This window comes from Rhinoraja longicauda, chromosome 22 (assembly GCF_053455715.1).
Source record: "Rhinoraja longicauda isolate Sanriku21f chromosome 22, sRhiLon1.1, whole genome shotgun sequence".
NCBI lineage: Eukaryota > Metazoa > Chordata > Chondrichthyes > Rajiformes > Arhynchobatidae > Rhinoraja > Rhinoraja longicauda.
The window spans coordinates 5,908,789-5,933,342 of record NC_135974.1 but is presented as its reverse complement, the minus strand read 5'-3'; the positions used below and the strand labels follow the sequence as shown (position 1 = coordinate 5,933,342).

The following is a 24,554-nucleotide window of genomic DNA, read 5'->3' as shown; positions in this document are numbered from 1 at the left end:
GGAATGGTGGAAGCTGATGGAACTATGTATTATAATAAAACTGAAATTTGTGATAAAATGGGTGTTGGATGGAAAATGTACACCAAAAGGCCTATTCGGTGTTGTATCAGGCGATGCCTCCAAAGATGAGGTGACTGGGTGCTGACTTAGTGACGAGTAGAGAAAGCCATCTTAGCAGCATCAAAAGGTACACATTATGTTTAATCCAGAGTATTTATTCACTAAATGCTGGAGTATCTCAGCAGGTCAGGCAACATCTCAGGAGAGAAGGAATGGGTGATGTTTCGGGTCAAGACCCTTCTTCAGACTGAAGAAGGGTCTCGACCTGAAACGTCACCCATTCCTTCTCTCCCGAGATGCTGCCTGACCTGCTGAGTTACTCCAGCATTTTGTGAATAAATACCTTCGATTTGTACCAGCATCTGCAGTTATTTTCTTACACATGTTTAATCCAGAAATAATGAACAGTGAAAGAATACAGCAGCGCTGGAACGAAGGAGAATGGAGCGATGGAGAAAGATGATACTTGAATAATTTCATCTTCCACAAAACACTTGTATGAAGTTGGGAAATTTCAGTTAAACTGAAGCATGTTAGCATCATGTTTTACTCCCAATAATGGCACATCTTTAAAAAGATGCCATGGTGACTGTGTGTTGGAAAGAACTGCAGATGCTGGTTTTCAATCCAAGGTAGACACAAAATGCTGGAGTAACTCAGCGGGACAGGCGGCATCTCTGGAGCATTCTCCAGAGACGCTGCCTGTCCCGCTGAGTTACTCTGGCATTTTGCGTCTACCTTGGGCACTAATCAGCTTCAGTTAGTAGCTCTTATCTTCAATCCTGAACCCATATGGTCCTGTTCTGCTATAAGATTTGAGAACAACAGCCTGGCTCTCAGTACCAGGTGCAGTCTTCAACACACACACAATAACAATGGTCTTTTACTTGTATTCCTACCATACAAAATGTTAGAATGAATGTTTGAATTATCAGCTTGTGCATTTGAAATACAGTAATTTTAAAAAAGTTAACAGGCCAAGGAGCATCTTTGGAGGGAAATGGGTAGACTGCATTTCAGGTTGCGACTCTTTCAGACCGATGTGCTGAATGGAGATAGCTGGTAGGAAGAGGTGAGGGAAAGGTGTGGGTCATGAGATGGCAAGGAATGGGTGGATCCAGGTGGAGGGACTGTTTGATAGATAGAGAGGGGTGGAGATGATCAAAGCTGAAGTGCAGAATGCAGAGTGCTATATAGGTTGGATCAGTTCAAAAGTAATAAACAGCTTTGCAATGTTAGTCCAGTGAACACACATTGAAACTTATCTTAACTGTTTGAGGATTTGATCAAAAATACATCCAAAACTAAAGCCTGATATCAAATCGGCGCAGAAATAAAACATAACTTTGTACAGTTAACTGCATGGCATTACAAACCCAAGGTCACAACTATTTGATTAGCTCCGTTTCATATTCTATTGCACCCTTGCAATTTCAATAGCTGAATAAGAAACAGATGCCTTTGGGATGGGGACAGGTCCTTTTAAACAAGCCCATAATATCTTGAGTGGTTGCATCATGGAGTGGTACAGCAACTCAAAGAGGAGGAATACAGGGACTCAAGAGGCTGCAGAGAGTGGGGGCTTCAGCCTGGCCATTGCCAGGCATGACCATTCCCACCTTCAAGGCAGTGGCATCTCTCGTCGAGGATCCCCACCATTCTCACTGCTACTGTTGGGCAGGAGGTGCAGAAGCCTGAAGTCCCACAGCAGCAGGTTCAAATGCAGCTACTTTCCTACAACCATCAGTTATTGAATTGACCCACACACCCATAATCCTACCACGGCAAAGGAACACTATGGACTTGCACTACCATGGACTTGTTTTCTGAATGTCCTGTTTTTGTGCATAAAAATAGTTTTTTTTCTTTTCATTGTCTTGTAGTATGTGTGTGTAATGCATGTACAATTTATGTTTTCGTGTGTTGTCCAAATCTACATGGGTGTGATGCTGCAGCAAGATTTTCCCTGTTCCTGTTTCTCACTGAACTTGCACAATTAAACTCAACTGGAATTGAAATGCAGCTGTATATCACCTCTGGATGATTAGTTCAATGCTCGTCCAGACTGAGTATGAGTGGTATTCTGCATTACATGGTAAAACAGGACATCAAAGATCGCCACACAAACAAAAAAGTATTAAGTTTATTAAGAAACTGCATACAACTTTCTCTTGCACATTAGAAAACACATCATGGATCATGTAGTGATTTTAGGAATTATTAGCTCCTGCTTTATGTGATTCAATATTGGCGAGTTAATCTAATCTACTAGTTACAAACTAAAATATGGGCAATATACTTCAGTATTACAAATATTAATAGTTAAACAAGTTATACATTTTTTTCTGATGTTATTACGTAGGTAATAATTGATTAAACAATCCTAATTTGGGACCAGCCCAAGTTTTTCCCTACCCATCAGATAAGCTTAGCAAAAAAAATCCTTCATGACAAGTAACATCTCATGCTTCAGAACAAACTGAACTGTGGGCTCGGAATTGTATCAGTGCTGTCGTCATTATTTAATTCAGCATGTTAGTCGATGGCATCAATTATCTACAATATTTCCTTGAACTAAAAACCATCCAGCAGTACAATTCAAAATGCTGTCAATCTTGGGTGGAGTCCAGAGGGGGTTTTGACCTGTAAAAAGACTCGCATTAAGAAAGCATACTTCATATCTCTAAGCCCCAAAGCACCTTTTCAACACTGAAGTATGTCAGATGTAATCACCCTTTCAAGGTTAGAAACGTAGCAGCCAATTCGGGCAAGGTACCACAAATGAAAAAGTGATAATGATCAGACAATGTTTTATTAATATTGACCAAAGCATAATTGCTTGCAAGGACACTGGAGGAATAAAACCTCTTGCTCAGAATATGCTAGGGGATATTTTATATCCGTCAGGCCGGCTGGAGCTTGGTTTAATGGGACAGAATTCCTCGAGTACCACAAGAGTGAAAGGCTAGATTTGTGCGCGAGGTTGCAAGTAGTGCTAATCAGAAGCTGTCTCAGAATGGGAGCTTTTTCCATGAAGTGACCAAGAACAATTCTGCATCATGGGCACACAGCAGAACCCCACCATCTCCATCAGCCAACTTTCACAGTATTACAGTATTCAGGGGAGCATGAAAAGATAAAATGCTACTAGTTTCATTGGCAATACCACCATGAAAGATAATTACTTGGTTTAAATGAAGACAAACATAACTATTTCTTCAGCTGAAAGATGTATCCATTTTCTTGGAACCAAAGTAGAAGTTTAGAGCATCACACAACAATCCAGAGTATCACCTGAATGTTTAAGTGTATGGACACAAAATCCATTCATACACTCCTCCCGTCACCAACAGTATCATGCTCTGATAGAGGGTACAGTATCATGCTGGAGAGGGCACAGAGAAAATTTATGAGGATATTGCCAGGATTAGATGGTCTGAGATATTGGGAGAGGTTGAGTAGGCTGGGACTCTATTCCTTGGAGCCAAGGGGATGTGGGTGATCTTATAGAGGTGTATAAAACCATGAGAGGAGTAGATCAGGCAGATGCACATAGTAGATGAAGCGAGGACCAGAGGACATAGGTTTAAGGTGAAGGGGAAAAGATTTAATAGAAATCTGAGGGGTAACTTTTTCACACAAAGGGTGGTGTGTGTACGGAACAAGCTGCCAGAGGAGGTAGTTGAGGCAACGATTATCCCAATGTTTGTGAGTTAGACAGGTACATGGACAGGACAGGTTTGGAGTGATATGGACCAAGTGCGGGCAGGTGGGACTACCGTAGCTGGGACATGTTGGTCGGTGTGGGCAAGTTGGGCCGAATGGCCTGTTTCCACATTGTATCACTCGATGACTATACACAGAGAGCTGTGTGTATCATGCACGTGGCTCCTGGCTCACTACCTTCCCTGTTCAGCAGCAAGTACAAACTGGGTGCAAAACCTTCTGGCTGGATGAGGCTTTGCAGCAGCTTTGGCTGCTTGCATTTTTGCATTCCACATAACAGTTTAAAAAAAACTGCAGTACATTTTGAATGCAATTGCTTTGGAACAGACAAAACAAGTGCACATTATTGGAGGGAAAGTACAACAGAGGAAAACATTTCTTCATGCACAGGTGTAGTGTTTTTTAATTTATTTGCTTATCTGACTGAAAGTGGATCGCCTCACAGAGGTGAGGTTGGGGGAAGATGTCAGGAAGGGATGCTTGGGACAGTGGGGTGGGGCAGAGAAAGCTGAAGGCAATTCTGTTTTGTAAATCATAAGGACGCAACAATGATACCACAAACAGCACAAGTATGAAAGTAAACTAATTAAAGCAGGCACACTTGAAACCAACCAGGCTGAACATGAGCATGCAAATATACTTAATTGTAAGTCAAGGGTGAATTTTATTGCCACAGCTAACTTTCCTAGTGGCACAAGAGACTGCAATGCTGGAACATGTAGCAAGACAAAAAGAACAATTGGAGGAACTCAGTGCGCCAGGTAGTATCTAATTTAATAGATGAGTTAATTGAATTGGCGAGTTTGAAGGTTCTCAATATGTGGTGAAACTCTGAGTTTGGGGTGTAAGTGTGTGCATAGTAACTTTCGCAAAGATCCTGAAGCCAACGCCTGCCTCTATCGCTAACTCCAACACTTTGCTCTTCCTCTGTTCACCAATCACTGCTGGCTGCTGTCTCACCCCTCTCCTCTTTATACCGGTTATCTCGCCTCTCCTCTGTCTGATGTGGGATCTCAACCCCAAAAATGTCAACAATTCCTTTCCCTTCCCTGCTCAATCTCGAGTTCCTCAGGCAGATCGAATGTTGCTCCAGAGATGTCAGCATTTCCAATCTCTGTTTCTTAACTTTGAGACGCATTCTTTGGAAACAAAGAACAGTGATGTGATTTGAAAGAACAGATTCTACCACCCACCACTGCAAGAGCATCATGTCACATATTACATTGTCTCCCAAAACTGGGCAGAACAGATGCCTCGGTAGCTGCAGACATTTCTGTTAGATTGGTACATTTGGGAGTACTATAGAGAAAAATGATTCTTCTGACAAAATAAAACCAGTTGCCTCTGCTCCACTCCATGGGATCCGACATGGTTCAATCCGACAGGGATTCATAGCCTCTGCCACAGGGGGTTAGGTTCATTCTTTCTGTTTCTGTTTCAAGGCCATGTGTGCTCCTGTCAGTCACTCCAAGTGCCTTCCCACATGCTCTGCCTCCACCCCCATCAGTCCTGGCCAGGGATTCCCATTGGTGAGAACACTACATTTTTCAAGGAGAATTCGAAAATGTCCCAAAGGTGGTTTCTCTGTTTTGGTAACCTCTTGCTGTGAAAGAGTTTGGAATTGGAGTATTATAGCACAGAAACAGGCCCTATGGCCCAGAGTTTACACCATTTACAATATTTCTATCCCAATCCTATTTCATCTTCCCATCTTCTCCATCCTCACCAGACTCTACCACTCTCAAGACACTCGGGGCAATTTACAGTAGCCAATCAACCTGCCAAATGGCATGCGTTTTGGGTGTGGGAGGAAATCCATGCAGTCACAGGGAGATTGTGCAAACTCCACAGACACCATCTGAAGTCATGACTGAAACTGGGAGGCTGGAGCTGAGTGACAACAGCTCTACTAGTTGGCCACTGTGCAGTTGGGATTTCAAGAGCCTGGTGACAGGCATGCAGGCTCTATTGCCCATCCACCAGTCATGTTGAGTGTGATCAGTGCCTGGACAATGGGGTTGGTGGCCTGGGAGAATATGCTGACATTGGTTTACCTCTACTGCCAGTAGGTAGAGAAATTGGCAGAGAACCTTGGTCAGTGTTTCTCAGAAAAAAAAGTTAGCTGCTGCATCTGAGACATGTCGGAGAGTATCAATGCGTTGTTAATCTCTCGCTCGTAATCCAAGAGAAGCAACAGATATCACCAGCAGCAGCTCATTTAACTGCTTACATTGGGCACTCTTAATAAATCATGGCTATTTAACTTTATTTGCAAACCAAGTAAGATGCAGACAACTGGATCAGATTTATTAACATCCGTACTCACAAACTGAAGGAGGAAGCCTACTTTGGATTTGCTCAGTTGGAACATATTCTATGTTGGGTGGTGGTACAGGTTTAGAAACTGGAAAGCTGAACTCACTTCACAAACATTGTGCAAACACTGCATGACAAAGTGAAGCCCTTGCAACTTGAAACCTGGACCAGGAACTTGCTGATGTTTTGAGTTTCTGCTTTTAAAATCATGACGTGTATCAAAATGCCGTCAAAAAGTCTGCGTTGCTGCAATATTCTCGTGCAGAAAAAGGAATAGAGCCAATGTTTTGTGTTTAACGTGGAAGTCAAGTGGCTGTCCATCTCAAAAAGATTGCAATGCAGTTATTAAGACATGAAATGTAACTGTTGTCTGCTCAGTTTGAATGTTAGCACTGCAGATGTATTTTGTGAGCCAGGCCAGAACCTTACTGATCTTTCTGACAAACTGAATTTAGTTTAGTTTAGTTGAGAGATACAGCGCAAAGATACATACTTCGGCTCACCAAGTCCGCACCGACCAGCGATCCCCGCACATTAACACTATCCTACACATACACTAGGGACAATTTACAATTTGCCATCCAATTAACCTACAAACCTGTACGTCTTTGGAGTGTGGAAGGAAACTGAAGATCGGCGAAAACCCACGTAGTCACGGGGAGAACGTACAAACTCCGAACAGACAACAGTCGTAGACGGAATCGAACCTGGGTCTCGGGCGCTGCAAGCGCTGTAAGACAGCAACTCTACCGCTGCGCCACCGTGCCGCCCTAAATTCTCTGAATGACTCACTGCATAAAGGGGAATAAGCACCGCTGGGTATTACGTTCAAGAGAAAACTGGATATTTAAAAACAAAGGATAATGCTGGTTCAAACCCCATATTTTTGTTAAAAATTCAATTGTCAAAACCAAGAAGAACAATTTACTATTGTGCAGCCGAGATTCGCTTGAATATTCTGAGAACAATTTGGAGAAAAACATTTACTGAAACAGTACCCTCTAGGATGTTTAGATTATCAATCCCTTGCAGCTGAAGCAGAAAGCTTGGGCCATCTTTCAAATGACAATCAGGAAGAACTAATTGAAATTCAGAATGATACAACACAAGGTAGTCAATTTTAAATGAGATTTTGGGCTAAAAATTGGATCAGCGGGTCAGACTTTGTGAAAAAATGCTCCAAAAGCTCATACACCATTAGGATGTTTTACTTCTTTTACATGAAAATCTCTGCACTAGTCACGCCAAAATGCAAGTACTGTTCAAGAATGGAAGTGGAGGACAACCTCAATGTCTGATGAAAAAAGTCAACCAACAGAGAAACAGACCTCATCTTCACAATTGTGTTCCAAACTTACGGGTATATAAATAAAGGGTACAATTTAAAATAAATAAAAGATAGGCAGTCACGCACACTGAACAGGTTTGTTTTTATCTGGATGGTAGAGATTGGAAGGAAAGAAGAGGAAGTGGGAAGAATGTGGCCTTCAAACCCTGTCATCTACTCCTGTTATTCTCTCACGAGGAAACAATTCAGTTCAAGATAAACCTGCATAATATCAATATTATCCACAAGAATCAAAGAGCTGACACTGCCTGATATAACAAAGGCGCTGGACCCAGACAACTTTCCAGTTTAGTAAAGACCTGCACTCCAAATCTAACTGTGCCCCTCGACAAGCTTTTCCATTGCGGTGAGAATTGACATTTATCTAACCAACATTAGAAAATTATCCAGGTCATAAGCAAAACAAATCAAATCCAACTGTCTATCGCCTCACTAGTCTATTCTCAAAGTGAAGAAACTATTCTTGGCAATGTAGCGTTTGATTGTGAATTACCTGTTCATCAATGCCTGGTTTGGATTACACTAGGATCACTCAGCTCGAGATCTCACACCCAAGGTAGAGCGACTGCCATTGACATCAAGATAGCACTTAACCAAGTATGATATGGAGTAATAATGGGAAAATGCCACGACCATTAGGACAATACCTCACATTAAGGAAGATAGTTGCAGATACAGGCTGACCATGGTACCAAGAAAGTAGTGTTCTTTAGATTAAAGAAGCCATTGGCATTATTCTAATAAATAATTAGTGGAGAAATGGGAAGGGTGGAAATTTAAAAATCTTGGTCAATAGTTATCCCTCAAGGTGTATCACAAATCACTTATTTTTCTTGCAGTAGGTTATTGCAAATTGACGATCAACAATTTACACTTTACTGGTTGTAAATCTCTTTGGGGCATCCCAAGATCCCAAGATCCTTAAAGCCACTAAAAAATCCTTATTTCTAAAGCCGGCTTGAGATACAAACTCAGATCGCATAAAACAAATGTACCTGAATGAGACATATGTACCTGAATTGCCATCCAAACAACATGTGTAAAAGGATTTCAGCAGAGTAGGACTGAAGCAACCTTGCCCACAGGGGCCATATGCATGATTGCAGAAGTATGACCGCAAGACAGAACTGTAGCTGTGCGCCATAACCTTTTATCCTAATTTTCTTATTCTCAGCAAAATACAGAAGATAAAAAACACATGGCAGCATACCTGGCCTCACCGACTCCATTTTGTATTGCTGTCCATCTTCCTCTGCACATGACAATCCCTACCGTGAGCGTCTAAACAACATTAGTTTGCTGCAAGGCATGCAAATAAGGTTTGTCAAAAGAAAAAAGATCCACATTTAAAAGATAACGTTAGGTCAGGCTGGGATAATTTCCATTAGACTAACATATCTAATTGAGCTAACAGGAGAGTTAAAAATTATTAATGCACTAGCATACTTCTTAACCATTTTGATTCTTTTATGTTTGGCTTCTGCATGACTGAAATCACATAAACGAGGTCTGGAAATTTCATGCAAACCACATATAGCCTAAAGACAAACGATATCTCTGGTGGAGGAAGCCAAAATGCTAGGTAATGGAAAGAATACTCTGTGATGAATTCCATCGCCTGAGTAGTTGGCCTTTGGTCAACTCCAGTTAACTGGTGCAGAGATGCTCTTCTGAAGAGCCCAAGCCGAGACGCATTCATTCAATTTATTCAAGACTGATTTGCTGACATTAAATGGAGTCCACCAGTTGGAAAAAAAAGTGCTGGAGAAACTCAGTGGGTTAGGGCAGCACCCTGGAGGGAATAGACACAACATTTCAGGTTGGAACCCTTCTTTCCAAGATCAATCTGAAGAAGGGTTTTAACCTGAAACATCATCTGTTCATTCCCTCCGTTGATGCTGCCTAACCCGAGTTCCTCCAACTTTTTTCTCATTTTGCTCAAGATTCCAGCATCTGCAGTTCCTTGAGCATCCACATTAAGTGTGAAGACCAGCAAGGTCTGGCTATCAAGAAGCTTAATCTTTCAGTGGTGAAATGAGGATGACCAAGGAAGCTAGTGTTAATATGGCTGTTCCATTAACATTTACTGTACTAGTGCTCCAATTTATACTTGTTGAAGCTCCCATAACATTAGTTTCAATGTGGTTTGCAGACACATTAATACCCAGACTGGACAGCAGAAACAAAGCACACCATTTACTTCTTCCAACTGAAGAATACAAGTATTTGAGGGAATTGCTTTCAGAAGCTGTGCAAACGTTCACTCCCTTCCTCAATATGCAGCCTTTGCTTTAAAATCAATTAGAATCTATTGCCATTGAACTGAAGAATCAAAAATAATTCCTTGGACATATGTTACTTCTATATACATAGATAATTGTTGCCAATTTTGCCACCTGATCCTTCTTCTGAATGTGTTATCTCTCACTTCGGAACAATGTTATGAAACCAACTAGCCATCATTCATGCGCAAGGCTTTGGGGGAGGGGGCATTTGACCATAAGCAGAGATTCAGCACGTTCTCACCCGTCACACACATGCATGCACTCTTTGCAGGCAATCAGCAGATAATAATTGGGAACATGGATGGCAGATTATTTTCTACTTCCTCATCAACTATAAAACCCCTTACCTAGCTCAAAGCAAGTAAAGGTATAGATAGGTGCTCAAACCTGGCAGTAGCCATGAAACACTTATTGTACCAGCCACTGGTGGAGTAAAAGCCATTCTCAACTTTTCTCCAAATAACAGAAGTATTATTTTGGGCTGAAGCTGGAGTTACTCAGCGGGTCAGACAGCATCTCTGGAGAAAAGGAATAGGCGATGTTTTGGGTCGAGACCCTTCTTCAGACTAGTAATTTTGGCTGACGCCCAAGCACTTAGGAGCAGCAGTAAACACCAATGCACATGGTGTTGCTACTTGCAGAGGGCAAGAGTTTCAGAGGGAGTTGAACGTATTCAAATCCTTTCAATCCCAAGTGCTAGAGGTCAAATTGTCATAATCTGTAGTCTGAACTGCTGTCTTGGTCAGACACAGTGATCAGGTTCCTCTTTTGTTGGAAACTTTGTGTGGTTATGTGAATAAAAGAGTTCAATATGTTTTCATGAGGAAATCGCTTCAGACAGTTCCATTTGGGCAGATTGCTGCAAAGTGCATCTTCAATGAAGTCTGATTCTTAGTTACAAAACAATCTAAACAAAAAGTGCTTCATTTTCCCTTTAGTTGTGTAATTAGTTTGATCTATTTACATGAATGGAGAAGATACCAAGTTTTCTCTTGCACCTCAGCATCAGACAGTTCTTGAACACCATTCAAGCATTCCCTGGTTCAACGGTGTCCTTGCTGGGGCTGTTTGTGGAGGAAAACTCAAGCTGTTGACAAGGTACTTGCCAAGGAGTCGCGTAAAGCACTTTAGTGGAAGAATGAGACATAGTTATGAGCAGTGATTGTTCCTCCATCACGGATGGCACAGCAGAAAAGCTGAATGATAGAGCAATCATTTTATATGGGATCCCTCCATCTTCTGGTATGTGCATGCCAAGTCAGTTCGAGCTTCCTGAAAGGTCAACAACAACTGCGTCTTGTGTCAGTGGGTGGTCTCCTCAACTTGAATCCTTTATTGTTTGTTCCTGGATTGACAGCTGTTGAAGGAATCCGGCGACCTACGAGAGGGCAAGAGAAACCAAAACAATTCTACGTATTTTAAAAATCAAATTGTTGTTTAAAACTTCAATAAATTATAATCTTCACCTTAAATTTTTTTTTTTTAATGTCAATGTTTGACAAATGACAGTGGGAACAGATATTTACTGTCGAACCAGTGCAAGATTATAGCTTTCAAGCATTCATTACAGCTTCCTTCTCAATAACACAACCAGGTGTTAAAAGACAAATGGAACAAATCTATGCTTAGTCCATCATAATTGCACATAAATTCACCGTTTACAAATAAAATATCACAATAAACGTGTCACGCGTTTGGTTTTCTCAAAATTCAAGTCTTGTAAATAATGTGAGTGGGAAAAAGTTATTTACTTTTCTTTACATAAACCTTGGAACCCTGCAGGAAATGCAAATGAGTTTTTCCTCATTATTTCACATCGAGGCTTGCAGGTTTATAGCTGTGTAGTGAAACTTCAGTCGGACAGAAGTGAATGGAGCAAGTTACTTACATCCCAACTGGCAGTCACCCAAGACAGTTGGGTTTTAAGACCCACTTAGAACTAGATAGCTTCAGCTTGGTTGGGGGAGGGGGAAGAGGGAGGCAATAACAGTAAGCCTAGGGAATATCATACAAAGTTTTGCTCTTTTTACCAAAGGACATACTTGTGATAAAAGGAATGCAGCCAAAGTAGACTGGATCAATTCCTGTAACAGAAGGTTCATTTTAGGAGCAAAATAATGTGCAGACAGGGCCTGTCCTCTCCCTAGTTTAGAAGAATGAGAGATTAAATCATGAAACATACAAAGCTTGGATGGAGTTTGATGAGATGGCTGTAGAATTGATGCTTCCCCTGATCAGATTGTTTAGAACCAAGAAACATTATCAAATTAGAAATTGAGATGTTTCTTCACTCACAAGGCGATGAGTCTTTGGAATTCACTACACAACCAACACAGCTGGTCGACTTGCTGTCTCACAATGCCAAAGACCTAGGTTCATTCCTGACCTCAGGTACTGTTTGTGCGGAGTTTGCATTTCTCCCCGTTTCCCCCCACATCCGTACGATGGCAGCCTCGCCAACAGTCTGTCTCGTCCTTTTCTTCTTTTGTTGTTTTTAGTCCGTTGTTAAATGTATGTTTTAGCGTATCTTTAGTTTTGTATTATGTGGGGGGTGAGGTGGGGGAAACTTTTAAAAATCTCTTTCCTCAACGGAGATGCGACTTTTTCCGTATCGTATCCCCGTCCGCACTGCGGCCTAACATCGTGGAGGTGGCGGTCCTGGGGATCGACTTCGGGAGCTCCAACCGCGGGAGCCTGCGGACTTAACATCGTGGAGCTCGTGTTCCCTTGGTTAGGGATCGACTTCGGGAGCTCCAACTGCAGGAGCTTCGACCGCCCCGATCGCGGGAGATTCGATCGCCCCGACACAGGAGCTTTGACCACCCCGACTGCAGATGGTTTGACTGCCCCAACCGCGGAAGAAAGGGTGGGAAGAAGATAATACATTATTGCCTTCCATCACAGTGCGCTGTGGTGGATGTTTATGTTAATTTTTATGTCGTGGTGTCTTGTTGTTTTTTTAGTATTACTGCATGGCCAATCAAATTCTTTGTATGTTTTTACTTACTTGGCTAATAAATAAATAAATTAGTTAATTGACCTCTGTAAAATGACCCTTAGTGTGTTGGGAGTGGATGAGAAAGTGGGATAACATAGAACTGGTGTGAACGGGTGGTTAAGGGGTGACGTGGACTAGAGTGGGCTGAAGGGCCCGTTTCCATGCAGTATCTCTAAACAAGACGATTGTGGAGGCTCAGTTGTCGAATATATTCAAGACATAGTTCAACGGTCATTTTAATATTAAGAAAATTGATGGAAACAGTATTACGCCAGGAAAGTACTGCTGACGTCCACTAATTTTCAGCCCTCGTGGCAAGATAGAGCAACAAAAAAAAAACGTGCCCAGATACAGGAAACTAGTGAATACTTCAAATAACAGCCATACTCACTGATTTCTGCAAACAGCTCATTGACGTTAATTGCATTTTTGGCACTGGTTTCCACAAAGACTGCGTGAATGGAATCTGCATAGTCCTTGGCATCCTTTTCAAGTACTTCCCTGCAGTAAATATCAAAATGTTGTGCTTGGAACTCATCCACGTTAACTTATTGGATGGGAATTAAACCTGATTTAATCTGGCTCTTGGCTTTTGAGGGGCCAATGAGATGGAAATTTTTTATTGATAATGAAGAAGGACAAAGAAAGACAATAAATCTATTCCCCAGTGACTATTCCCCAGTGACATTTTCTCTGGAATATCAAAGGGTGACCAAAAGCACATCACATGCTTGACTGCATTCAGTTTTAACGCTGCAAACACATATCCTTCTCCACAGAGATCATTAACAGTAATTTGGAGCATGTAGAGCACTAAGATGAAAGGAAGTTGCACTTCTACAGAGGTGCATTACATATCAAACTGTGACCACATTGATCATCAGATCTGCATGGGCAAAAGCCACACGACCTTATCCTACACTCAGCAGGAAGAATAACTAGCAAATGAGACTCAGCAAAGTCAGGGGAGCCTGAAAATTCACTACCGAACAGCATTCCAAATTGTTAACAGTATTATGGCTAACATTTCTGCTAAGCTAATTTTATTCCTTTTCTATAATTGTCATCTTTTCAATTGTTGCAGTGGTTTTGTGACTTTCAAATGAAAGCATTTAGTGGCTAGGTTTCCAAAATAGAATGGAGAGTTTTCAGGGGCATTTGCTACCAGAAAGCAAATGGCATCATTAAATAGTATTAAGTAGTCCCAGGGGCGTAGCCAGGTTCTAAAGTTAGCGGGAGCGAGCACATTAAAAAAAGCACCATGACACATACCAAACAATTTAAAACTCATTATACATTTATATTTTGTGTTTAAAATCAAAACACAAGGAAGATACAGTTTTAAAGGAAGTACATAATTGTTATTTTGTATTTAAAATCAAAACACGATAAAAAAGTTTTGAATTGAGATTCATATTCATTTCGCATATTTTTCATATCTTTTTCAAAAAGCTGAATCAAATGAGAAGCCGTTACCAGATCTAGACTACTTTTCTGTAAATATGTGGATAAATTGAAAGCCTTGTCTAGCACTTTACTCCAGAATATAAGAACAACTAAGAATTCGTAAGTACTGAATGTTTCCAGTATACCCTTTGCCTCAGTGAGCTGCTTAGGGGTACAGTTTTTTATCTCACCATCCAGAATTCTTTGTAGAACAACTACCAGTGCTGATAAATTCTGCAAGACTGCCTCAACTGCTGACTTTCTGGACGCCCATCTAGTATCACAAAGTTTCTTTAGAGTCAGTGCGAAAGATTTGATCTGACTGCATTGTTCTTCTTTTAGGACTGAAAGACGAGGCAAACTGCCAGTCAGAGAGGAGGTTATGACGTCACGGTTTGTTTTGGTTCCCCAGATGCCAGCGGCCACCAATGCATCACAGGAGATTGAGCAGACACTTCAAAACACTGGGAGGTTGGTCAAATAAAGTAATGACTCCAGAAAGTTCTTCCAAGGCCATGCGATAAAAAAAAACAATAACAAATAATGAGATTCGACTTTTATCGCACAAGTGAACTAAAGAGTTAAAAAATTGTTGAAAAGGCGCCAGTTTTCAAAAATGTGCTCAACGGGAGCGGTCGCTCCCCTTGCTCCCCCATTAGCTACGCCACTGAGTCGTCCAGCACCCGAGCAGAACTTGGTGATTTCATTAACTCTAGAGGTCACTGAGACACACAAGCTCCCCGACCAATAGACAATAGGTGCAGGAGTAGGCCATTCAGCCCTTCGAGCCAGCACCGCCATTCAATGCGATCATGGCTGATCACTCTCAATCAGTACCCCGTTCCTGCCTTTTCCCCATACCCCCTCCCTCCGCTATCCTTAAGGTTGCAATCCAACGGGGAGAGAGAGGTAGGTGTGTGTGTGTGTGTGTGTGTGTGTGTGTGTGTGTGTGTGTGTGTGTGTTTACACACTTTTGCATCCCTCTCTTGCTTATTATATTGTTTATAGTGTATTATGTTTACATATTTGTTGTGCTGCAGTAAGTAAGAATTTCATTCTTCTACATAATTGTTATTTTGTATTTAAAATCAAAACACGATAAAAAAGTTTTGAATTGAGATTCATATTCATTTCGCATATTTTTCATATCTTTTTCAAAAAGCTGAATCAAATGAGAAGCCGTTACCAGATCTAGACTACTTTTCTGTAAAATATGTGGATAAATTGAAAGCCTTGTCTAGCACTTTACTCCAGAATATAAGAACAACTAAGAATTCGTAAGTACTGAATGTTTCCAGTATACCCTTTGCCTCAGTGAGCTGCTTAGGGGTACAGTTTTTTATCTCACCATCCAGAATTCTTTGTAGAACAACTACCAGTGCTGATAAATTCTGCAAGACTGCCTCAACTGCTGACTTTCTGGACGCCCATCTAGTATCACAAAGTTTCTTTAGAGTCAGTGCGAAAGATTTGATCTGACTGCATTGTTCTTCTTTTAGGACTGAAAGACGAGGCAAACTGCCAGTCAGAGAGGAGGTTATGACGTCACGGTTTGTTTTGGTTCCCCAGATGCCAGCGGCCACCAATGCATCACAGGAGATTGAGCAGACACTTCAAAACACTGGGAGGTTGGTCAAATAAAGTAATGACTCCAGAAAGTTCTTCCAAGGCCATGCGATAAAAAAAAACAATAACAAATAATGAGATTCGACTTTTATCGCACAAGTGAACTAAAGAGTTAAAAAATTGTTGAAAAGGCGCCAGTTTTCAAAAATGTGCTCAACGGGAGCGGTCGCTCCCCTTGCTCCCCCATTAGCTACGCCACTGAGTCGTCCAGCACCCGAGCAGAACTTGGTGATTTCATTAACTCTAGAGGTCACTGAGACACACAAGCTCCCCGACCAATAGACAATAGGTGCAGGAGTAGGCCATTCAGCCCTTCGAGCCAGCACCGCCATTCAATGCGATCATGGCTGATCACTCTCAATCAGTACCCCGTTCCTGCCTTTTCCCCATACCCCCTCCCTCCGCTATCCTTAAGGTTGCAATCCAACGGGGAGAGAGAGGTAGGTGTGTGTGTGTGTGTGTGTGTGTGTGTGTGTGTGTGTGTGTGTGTGTGTGTGTGTGTGTTTACACACTTTTGCATCCCTCTCTTGCTTATTATATTGTTTATAGTGTATTATGTTTACATATTTGTTGTGCTGCAGTAAGTAAGAATTTCATTCTTCTACATAATTGTTATTTTGTATTTAAAATCAAAACACGATAAAAAAGTTTTGAATTGAGATTCATATTCATTTCGCATATTTTTCATATCTTTTTCAAAAAGCTGAATCAAATGAGAAGCCGTTACCAGATCTAGACTACTTTTCTGTAAATATGTGGATAAATTGAAAGCCTTGTCTAGCACTTTACTCCAGAATATAAGAACAACTAAGAATTCGTAAGTACTGAATGTTTCCAGTATACCCTTTGCCTCAGTGAGCTGCTTAGGGGTACAGTTTTTTATCTCACCATCCAGAATTCTTTGTAGAACAACTACCAGTGCTGATAAATTCTGCAAGACTGCCTCAACTGCTGACTTTCTGGACGCCCATCTAGTATCACAAAGTTTCTTTAGAGTCAGTGCGAAAGATTTGATCTGACTGCATTGTTCTTCTTTTAGAAGTGTAAGGTGTGAAAACTAGACAAAGGGAATGCAGATCAAGGAAAATGGAGATCAAGGAAAATGGAGAAGGTAACAGCAAACAGAGATAAAATGTAGTCAGAGACAGTAAGACTGGTCAGAACTGGGAAGGGGGAGGGGATGGAGAGAGAGGGAAAGCAAGGGCTACTTGAAGTATTACTTTCTCCCAACTAACAATGATCTATTCTACCTTTTCCCTGATCTCCATTCCCTTTGTCCTGTTTTCACACCTTACACATCCTTATCTATGCACCGCCCACTCCCGACATCAGTCTGAAGAATGGAACATACCTGGCATCTGTAAGATCACATTTGTTTCCTGCAATCGCTACGACTATATTTGGGGGTCCATGCTGTCGCAGTTCTTTCACCCAGTTCTTCAGCGTTTGCAACGTCTCCTGCAAAATGCATAACCAAAGCAAGTAGCGGAAAATATTTACATTGCAAACCACTTGAAGCATCTCTTATCAAAAAAGCAGCCAATCTTTTATTTCACTACAACATTTTGAAATTGTTTTGGCTACACCAACAACCCTTAACCAGCCATATTTTGCCAAGCACTTGCTCACAACAGCCCCACATGCTCATGCACTTCCTTTTATGGTGGTGGACTTTGCGAGCAGGCGCAGCCAGGCCCCCTCGACACCGGTGAACATCCAGGGAACGAACATTGAGAGAGTAGTCTCTTATAAGTACCTGGGTGTTTACCTGAACAATAAACCGGACTGGACTGATAATAATAATGCACTTTATAAGAAAGGCCAGAGCAGACTGTACCTGCTGAGGAGACTCAGGTCCTTTGGAGTGCAGGGGACACTCCTGAGGACCTTCTTTGACACTGCGGTGGCATCAGCCATTTTCTATGGAGTGGTCTGCTGGAGCAGCAGCATCTCAACTGCTAACAGGAAGAGACTCGACAAGCTGATCAAAAAGGCCAGCTTTGTCCTGGGTTGCCCCCTCGACTCAGTACAGGTGGTGGGAGAGAGGAGGATGATGGCAAAGTTAACATCGCTGCTGGACAACGACTCCCACCCCAAGCAGGACACTAACACTGCACTGAGCAGCTCCTTCAGTGACAGACTTCTTCACCCCAAGTGTGTGAAGGAGAGATAGGTCGTTCCTTCCTGCTGCCGTCAGACTGCACAACCAACACTGCTCCCAGTAGACCATTATAATAAAGATAATTATCGTTATTTTAAATATAAAGAATGCTTATCTATTTTTGCTATCCACTTTGCTGCTGTAACCCTGCAAATTTCCCCGTTGTGGTTCGAAGGATTATTATTATTATTATTATTATTATTATTATTATTATTATTATTATTATTAACAAGGGGCACAGTTCAATTTGCTCCATGTCCTTGACTTGATCTCCCTATGGATAATACATGGAAAGCTTAAACTTGACAGTTGGCTCAATGAAAATCAAATCTTTACACTGAGCCACATGAATTTTAATTACTCTTTTCCCAACTAGCATAACTTCATTTTTCAAGAACATCCAGTTTCTCTGCAAGTTTGATATTTCTCATCCAGTGAAAGCAAAGGATTTCAACCAGGGAAGGATCAATTAATAAGTAGGACCAACAGGGACTGAACTGAGAGCTCAGCAAGGTAGACACAAAATGCTGGAGTAACTCAGCGGGACAGGCAGCATCTCTGGAGAGAAGGAATGGGTGACGTTTCGGGTCGAGACCCTTCTTCAGCCTGAAGGGTCTTGACCCAAAACGTCACCCATTCCTTCTCTCCAGAGATGCTGCCTGTCCTGCTGAGTTACTCCAGCATTTTGCGTCTACCTTCGATTTAAACCAGCATCTGCAGTTCTTCCCTACACATTTTGAAAGCTCAGCAAGTTCCAACATGGCAAAGGTAGGTAAAACCAGGTGTGCAGCTCATTTATTTACAACAATATTTACAAGTTCCTTATAATGTTAGAATTGCGAATGAACCATTGGTCGCATTACATTTCTACACTGTCGATGCTGCAGCCTTGTTTACCCAAAACAAAACACATTATTAACGGAATCAAAATGATCCCAAACTATTTCCATGACTGGTCTATGTCAATCAAGTCATAAACATTGACCAAACTCTCCAATGAAAGGACCGAATGAGGAAGCAAAATTAAAGGTGATTGATGGAACCAGACCAGTATTTAAAGTTCACCTGGTGAGATGAGCGTCTTGAAAATATCAAATGTTATTTGATCTTGAGAAATACTGAATATTCCTCATGACAATAATTTCCTTTCTGGAGAGAAGCACCTACCAACCATAACCACTCACCTCTTTTGTGATATCATACACAATGATTGCAGCAGCTGACCCACGGTAGTACATTGGTGCCAAAGCACGGAACTGTATAAGAAGAGCATGGAAATATAGTTTAAAAGCTGGACACCACACTCGAAAGTAATTTGCATGCACATAGAACATCTCACATTCTCTGGAGTCCGAGAGGCTTCAGCCAATGAAATCTAATCACTTTCGTAATGCAAGAAACATATGCACACAGTGCAGTTGTGAAATACAACTGCAGACGAGGACGACTACTTAGAACGACAAGTTAGAACGAAGTTCCTGAACCATTAGTCAAGGTGTCTCCCAATAACTTCCGTTCCACGAATCTCAAAATTGTGCATGACAATGAAGCTTTTAATGGTATTTTAAAGTCCCAAGTTATTGGCTTGCTGACACTAAATTGTTCTAAAGCTGGAGAAAACTTTGGTTCTTGATTTCCCCCCCAGGACCAAAGAGGAAGTACTGTACCTTTCAAAGTAAACTAACAGGTGCATTCCACATTGATTTAAAAAAAAAGGCAAACACTGGAAGCTTCTCTTATTGAATGAATTTGAGTGTTTGTTTTTATTGGGATGGAGGGGAGAAAAGATAGATGAGGTGGTGGAAAGCAGACAGATTTGTTAACCAAACAGATGAGTCAAATCTCTGCCAGCAACTGCTCAAAAGACGCTTCAAGAAGTCCAAGGTATCAGTGCAAACTATGAGATGAGGCAAGACCCCGAGCAAAACAGGCAAGCCTTGGGCAAAATATACTGCAGACACCAGCTAAGTAATCCGAACATCATCCGGAAAAACCCCTCTGCATTCACATAGTGCCTTTTTGACCTCACAGACAATGAATTACTTTTAAGCGTCAACACAGCCATGAAGTAAGAACATGGCAGTCAAATGAGCACAAAGCAAGGTCAAGCAGCAATGAGATAAGGACTATGTGCAGCGTACGTTCACAAGGTTAATTCCGGGACTGCCATATGTTGAAAGAATGGAGTGCCTCAGCTTGTAGACACTGGAATTTAGAAGGATGAGAGGGGATCTTATTGACACATAAGATTATTAAAGCATTGGACACACTAAAGGCAGGAAACACGTTCCCGATGTTCGGGGAGTCCAGAACCAGGGGCCACAGTGTAAGAATAAGGGGTAAGGGGTAAGCCATTTAGAACGGAGATGAGGAAAAACTTTTTCACCCAGAGAGTTGTGAATCTGTGGAATTCGCTGCCTCAGAAGGCCGTGGAGGCCAATTCTCTGGATGGAGAAGTTAGATAAAGTTAGCTTTCAAGTTAGATAAAGATAGCGAAGTCAAGGGACAAGGGGAGAAGGCAGGAACGGGGTACTGATTGTGGATGATCAGCCATGATCACAGTGAATGGCAATGCTGGCACGAAGGGCCGACTGGCTTACTCATGCACCAATTGTCTATTGTTTTGTTGACACAAGGAACCGCAGTTGCTGTTTATAAAAAAAAACATGTTGGAGACTGGTTGGGGAATTTCTATTGTGCTGTATCATGCTGCTCTTCAGATGGGTGTTCTTCGGGGACCCAGATCAGCATGTTCCGATTGTAAGGTATGTGCACTGGATTCATTACCAGCCATAACTGGTGCACCTGGTATCATTTGAAGACCTTCACTCAAAAGGGCTGTGGTTCGTTTGCATTTAAAACTTCAATATCAGTTTTAAATCCATTTACACAAAGTGAATGTGGTTCCAAATGAAGTATTTAAAACTTTTTCAACTGCAAAACAGTCACAGATCAGTCAGTGCTGCAGGACCCTGGGAATCCTGAAGCTGTTAAAGATTAATGTAATCATGGATAATTAATCACAAGAGATGGATGAAAGGCACAGACTGGGTTGAGCATGATCCACCTATTGATATACACTGGGAGAACGCCCTGCATGACTTTGAATAATACTGTGGATGTTCTTAGTCCAAGACAAGGCAGCCATGGTTTTGATTTAAGATTTCATATGAAAGACTCCAACAATAGAGGACTGTCAGTATAATAGGAAATTGTCAGTGGATTATGTAGAAATCTCCAAGCCAGGTTTGACCCATGACACAACTTAGCAATCAGATGGTTCCAACTGAGCCAACTACTCAGTATGCACAATAACAATAATTTACAATAGAAGAATAAGAGTTTACACAAAGACAATGAGAATAAAGGGTGACATACAATAAATTGCAAAATTAGCTATAAGATATTGTGAAACTTTGAATACAAATTCAATTAATCCAAAAAAAGTACCGTTTTAATAAAACTGCAAGGTAATAATACAATTACATAATCAGATGAGCAATGTAATTGATGCTTCTCCTTTTACTCGATGTCCTGTTTTCTGGTGCGCTTGTTTTAAACCCATGTACCCACTCCCTTAATGTTCCATCTACTGTCCTGCTGTAGTAAGATCAGAGGAAGGAACTGGAATCTTTACTTCCAGTTAGCTTTGTATCTCAAGAGGTAGGGGGCAACCCAAACCACATGTGTTTAACTAATACACAAATAGTTTCAAATTGAACAGTGCCATGACACAGCTCAGGTAAGAGCAAGAACCAAACACACCACAACAATCTGGTCAGACTGCATTTCGTCAAATAGTTGCTGCATCTATGCAAATACAAGGTTGCTCATTGAAATTATTAAACAAATGAGGCAAGCTAAAAAGAATGTCTACCAATGGGTAGCTGAACTATAGATTCAGATTTGAAATTCAAAGGTGTGCTGTTAGTGCATCTGTTTGCTGGTTAGGAAGGATTGTGGTCGGTAGTCGTGCTAACCCCCATGTCCCATAACCCCCATACACGAATAATAGAAGTGAAATTGACATGTACATTATCACAGTGCTGAAAATTCATGGGAGAAAATCGCTGTCAGAGCTGAAAGGGCACAGAGATAACTATGAAGGGCAGTGACAGATAAGGAAGGATCTTATAGACAATAGACAATAGGTGCAGGAGGAGGCCATTCGGCCATACGAGCCAGCACCGCCATTCAATGTGATCATGGCTGATCATTCTCAATCAGTACCCCGTACCTGCCTTCTCCCCATACCCCCTGACTCCGCTATCCTTAAGAGCTCTATCTAGCTCTCTCTTGAATGCATTCAGAGAATTGGCCTCCACTGCCTTCTGAGGCAGAGAATTCCACAGATTCACAACTCTCTGACTGAAAACGTTTTTCCTCATCTCAGTTCTAAATGGCCTACCCCTTATTCTTAAACTGTGGCTCCTTGTTCTGGACTCCCCCAACATTGGGAACATGTTTCCTGCCTCTAAAGTGTCCAACCCTTAATAATCTTATATGTTTCGATAAGATCTCCTCTCATCCTTCTAAATTCCAGTGTATACAAGCCTAGTCGCTCCAGTCTTTCAACATATGACAGCCCCGCCATTCCGGGAATTAACCTAATAAACCTACGCTGCACGCCCTCAATAGCAAGAATATCCTTCCTCAAATTTGGAGACCAAAACTGCACACAGTACTCCAGGTGCGGTCTCACTAGGGCCTTGTACAACTGCAGAAGGACCTCTTTGCTCCTATACTCAACTCCTCTTGTTATGAAGGCCAACATTCCATTGGCTTTCTTCACTGCCTGCTGTACCTGCATGCTTCCTTTCAGTGACTGATGCACTAGGACACCCAGATCCCGTTGTCCACCAATGACATAAACTTGTTGAAGAATAATGACATGGTGCAGTTGGTTTATTCTCGAGATGGAACGATTCGGAGCTCACTTGACTGAAGAAGGGTCTCGACCTGAAACGTCACCCATTCCTTCTCTCCTGAGATGCTGCCTGACCTGCTGAGTTACTCCAGCATTTTGTGAAATAAGTACCTTCGATTTGTACCAGCATCTGCAGTTATTTTCTTACACTGACTGCAAGTGCCGTGCACCCTACATGTTCACGGAGGCCCACCCTGTACGCTGGTCAACCATCTCATCCCAGGAATCAAATCCAGTCAACTTTTGGGATCCTTTCCTTAAAATGAGACTAAATAATAGGTCTCACCAAACCCATGCAGTGACAGAAAGAATTTTACTCTTATGCTCCATTCCCCGATAATGAAAACATTTGTTTTCTTCATTTCTGTCTGCAACTACTCATTAACTTGGCATCTTTTGCACGTGAAAAGTCAAAAACCTCTTTACGTCACTATTTAAAACTCTGATTTTAGATTTAGATATACAGCGCGGAAACAGGCCCTTTGGCCCACCGAGTCCGCGCCGCCCAGCGATCCCCGCACATTAACACTATCCTACACACACTAGGGACAATTTTTACATTTTATCCAGTCAATTAACCTACATACCTGTATGTCTTTGGAATGTGGGAGGAAACCGAAGATCTCGGAGAAAACCCACGCAGGTCACGGGGAGAACGTACAAACTCCGTACAGACGGCGCCCGTAGTCAGGATAGAACCCGAGTCTCAGGCACTGCATTCGCTGTAAGGCAGCAACTCTACCGCTGCGCCACCGTGCCGCCACCGTGATGTCAATTAAGTAGTATATTGCTGCTCTATTCTTGCCACTAAAATGCATAACCTTAGACTTCCAAAGACGTACAGGTATGTAGGTTAATTGGCTGGGTAAAATGTAAAAATTGTCCCTAATGGGTGTAGGATAGTGTTAATGTGCGGGGATCACTGGGCGGCACGGACTTGGAGGGCCGAAAAGGCCTGTTTCCGGCTGTATATATATGATATGATATGATATGACTTCCTCAATGTGTACATCATGTTACATCATGCACATTTACGTAACCTGCACATTTCCGATTGCAGACCATGTCTTTCACACAATTTAGGAAGAGGAGAGAGTAATTTCATTAAGAGAACACCAAGCTGTTAGATTCATTCATCTTAAACACAAAATTCAATCTTTTGCTCGAAGCCTTTGCCTCTCGGCTAGATTTGCACCCCAGTGACATCACAGTAATACCAACACCAGACCTTAATTAGCTGGTCTAAATATTTCTGTTATTTCACTGTACCATTTAAACTTTAGAATAGACACCAACTTTTAATCTTACTCCCTGAAACGTTTCAAACTGGCACCAATGGAATCCAAATACTTCAAGGGATTTTAGAAAAAAAAAATCAGATCAGTCAGTCCAGAGATTCAATACTTTGGCAACATGTTGGTACGTTAGGCCTACAGGTATATTCCAAAATAAAACTACCAGTTTTACATCCTCTGACACGAGAACAGGGCAGGAAAGTACATTATAAGTAAAGTACATTACACTTCATTCATTGAAAGGGGATTTCATGGCAACCACTGGAAAGTGATAGTAGAATCATCAAGTGAAAGAGATGTGGACCCATTTGTCTTATTATCAATTTCTCTTATCTGGATCCCATTTATCCATGTACTCATTTGATT

At 41.6% G+C, this 24,554-nt stretch overlaps 1 protein-coding gene across 2 annotated transcripts in view; it reads right to left on the bottom strand.

Annotated features, from left to right (window-relative positions):
- Positions 1-2,188: 2,188 nt before the first annotated feature.
- Positions 2,189-24,554, bottom strand: part of rab22a (RAB22A, member RAS oncogene family) — a 46,108-nt gene continuing 23,742 nt past the window's right edge. The window contains exons 4-8 of one of the 2 annotated variants that reach the window (XR_013548715.1): positions 19,151-19,222; positions 17,157-17,263; positions 13,125-13,234; positions 10,700-11,113; positions 2,189-2,703 (exon numbers count right to left, since the gene is read on the bottom strand). Coding sequence is in view for 1 of the 2 variants with exons in the window: in XM_078418658.1 (XP_078274784.1) it covers positions 11,016-11,113; positions 13,125-13,234; positions 17,157-17,263; positions 19,151-19,222 (387 nt within the window). In the remaining variant the exon portion in view is untranslated. Of the gene's footprint in view, positions 11,114-13,124; positions 13,235-17,156; positions 17,264-19,150; positions 19,223-24,554 lie in introns of both variants that reach the window. The other variant, XM_078418658.1, reaches the window with a different exon arrangement.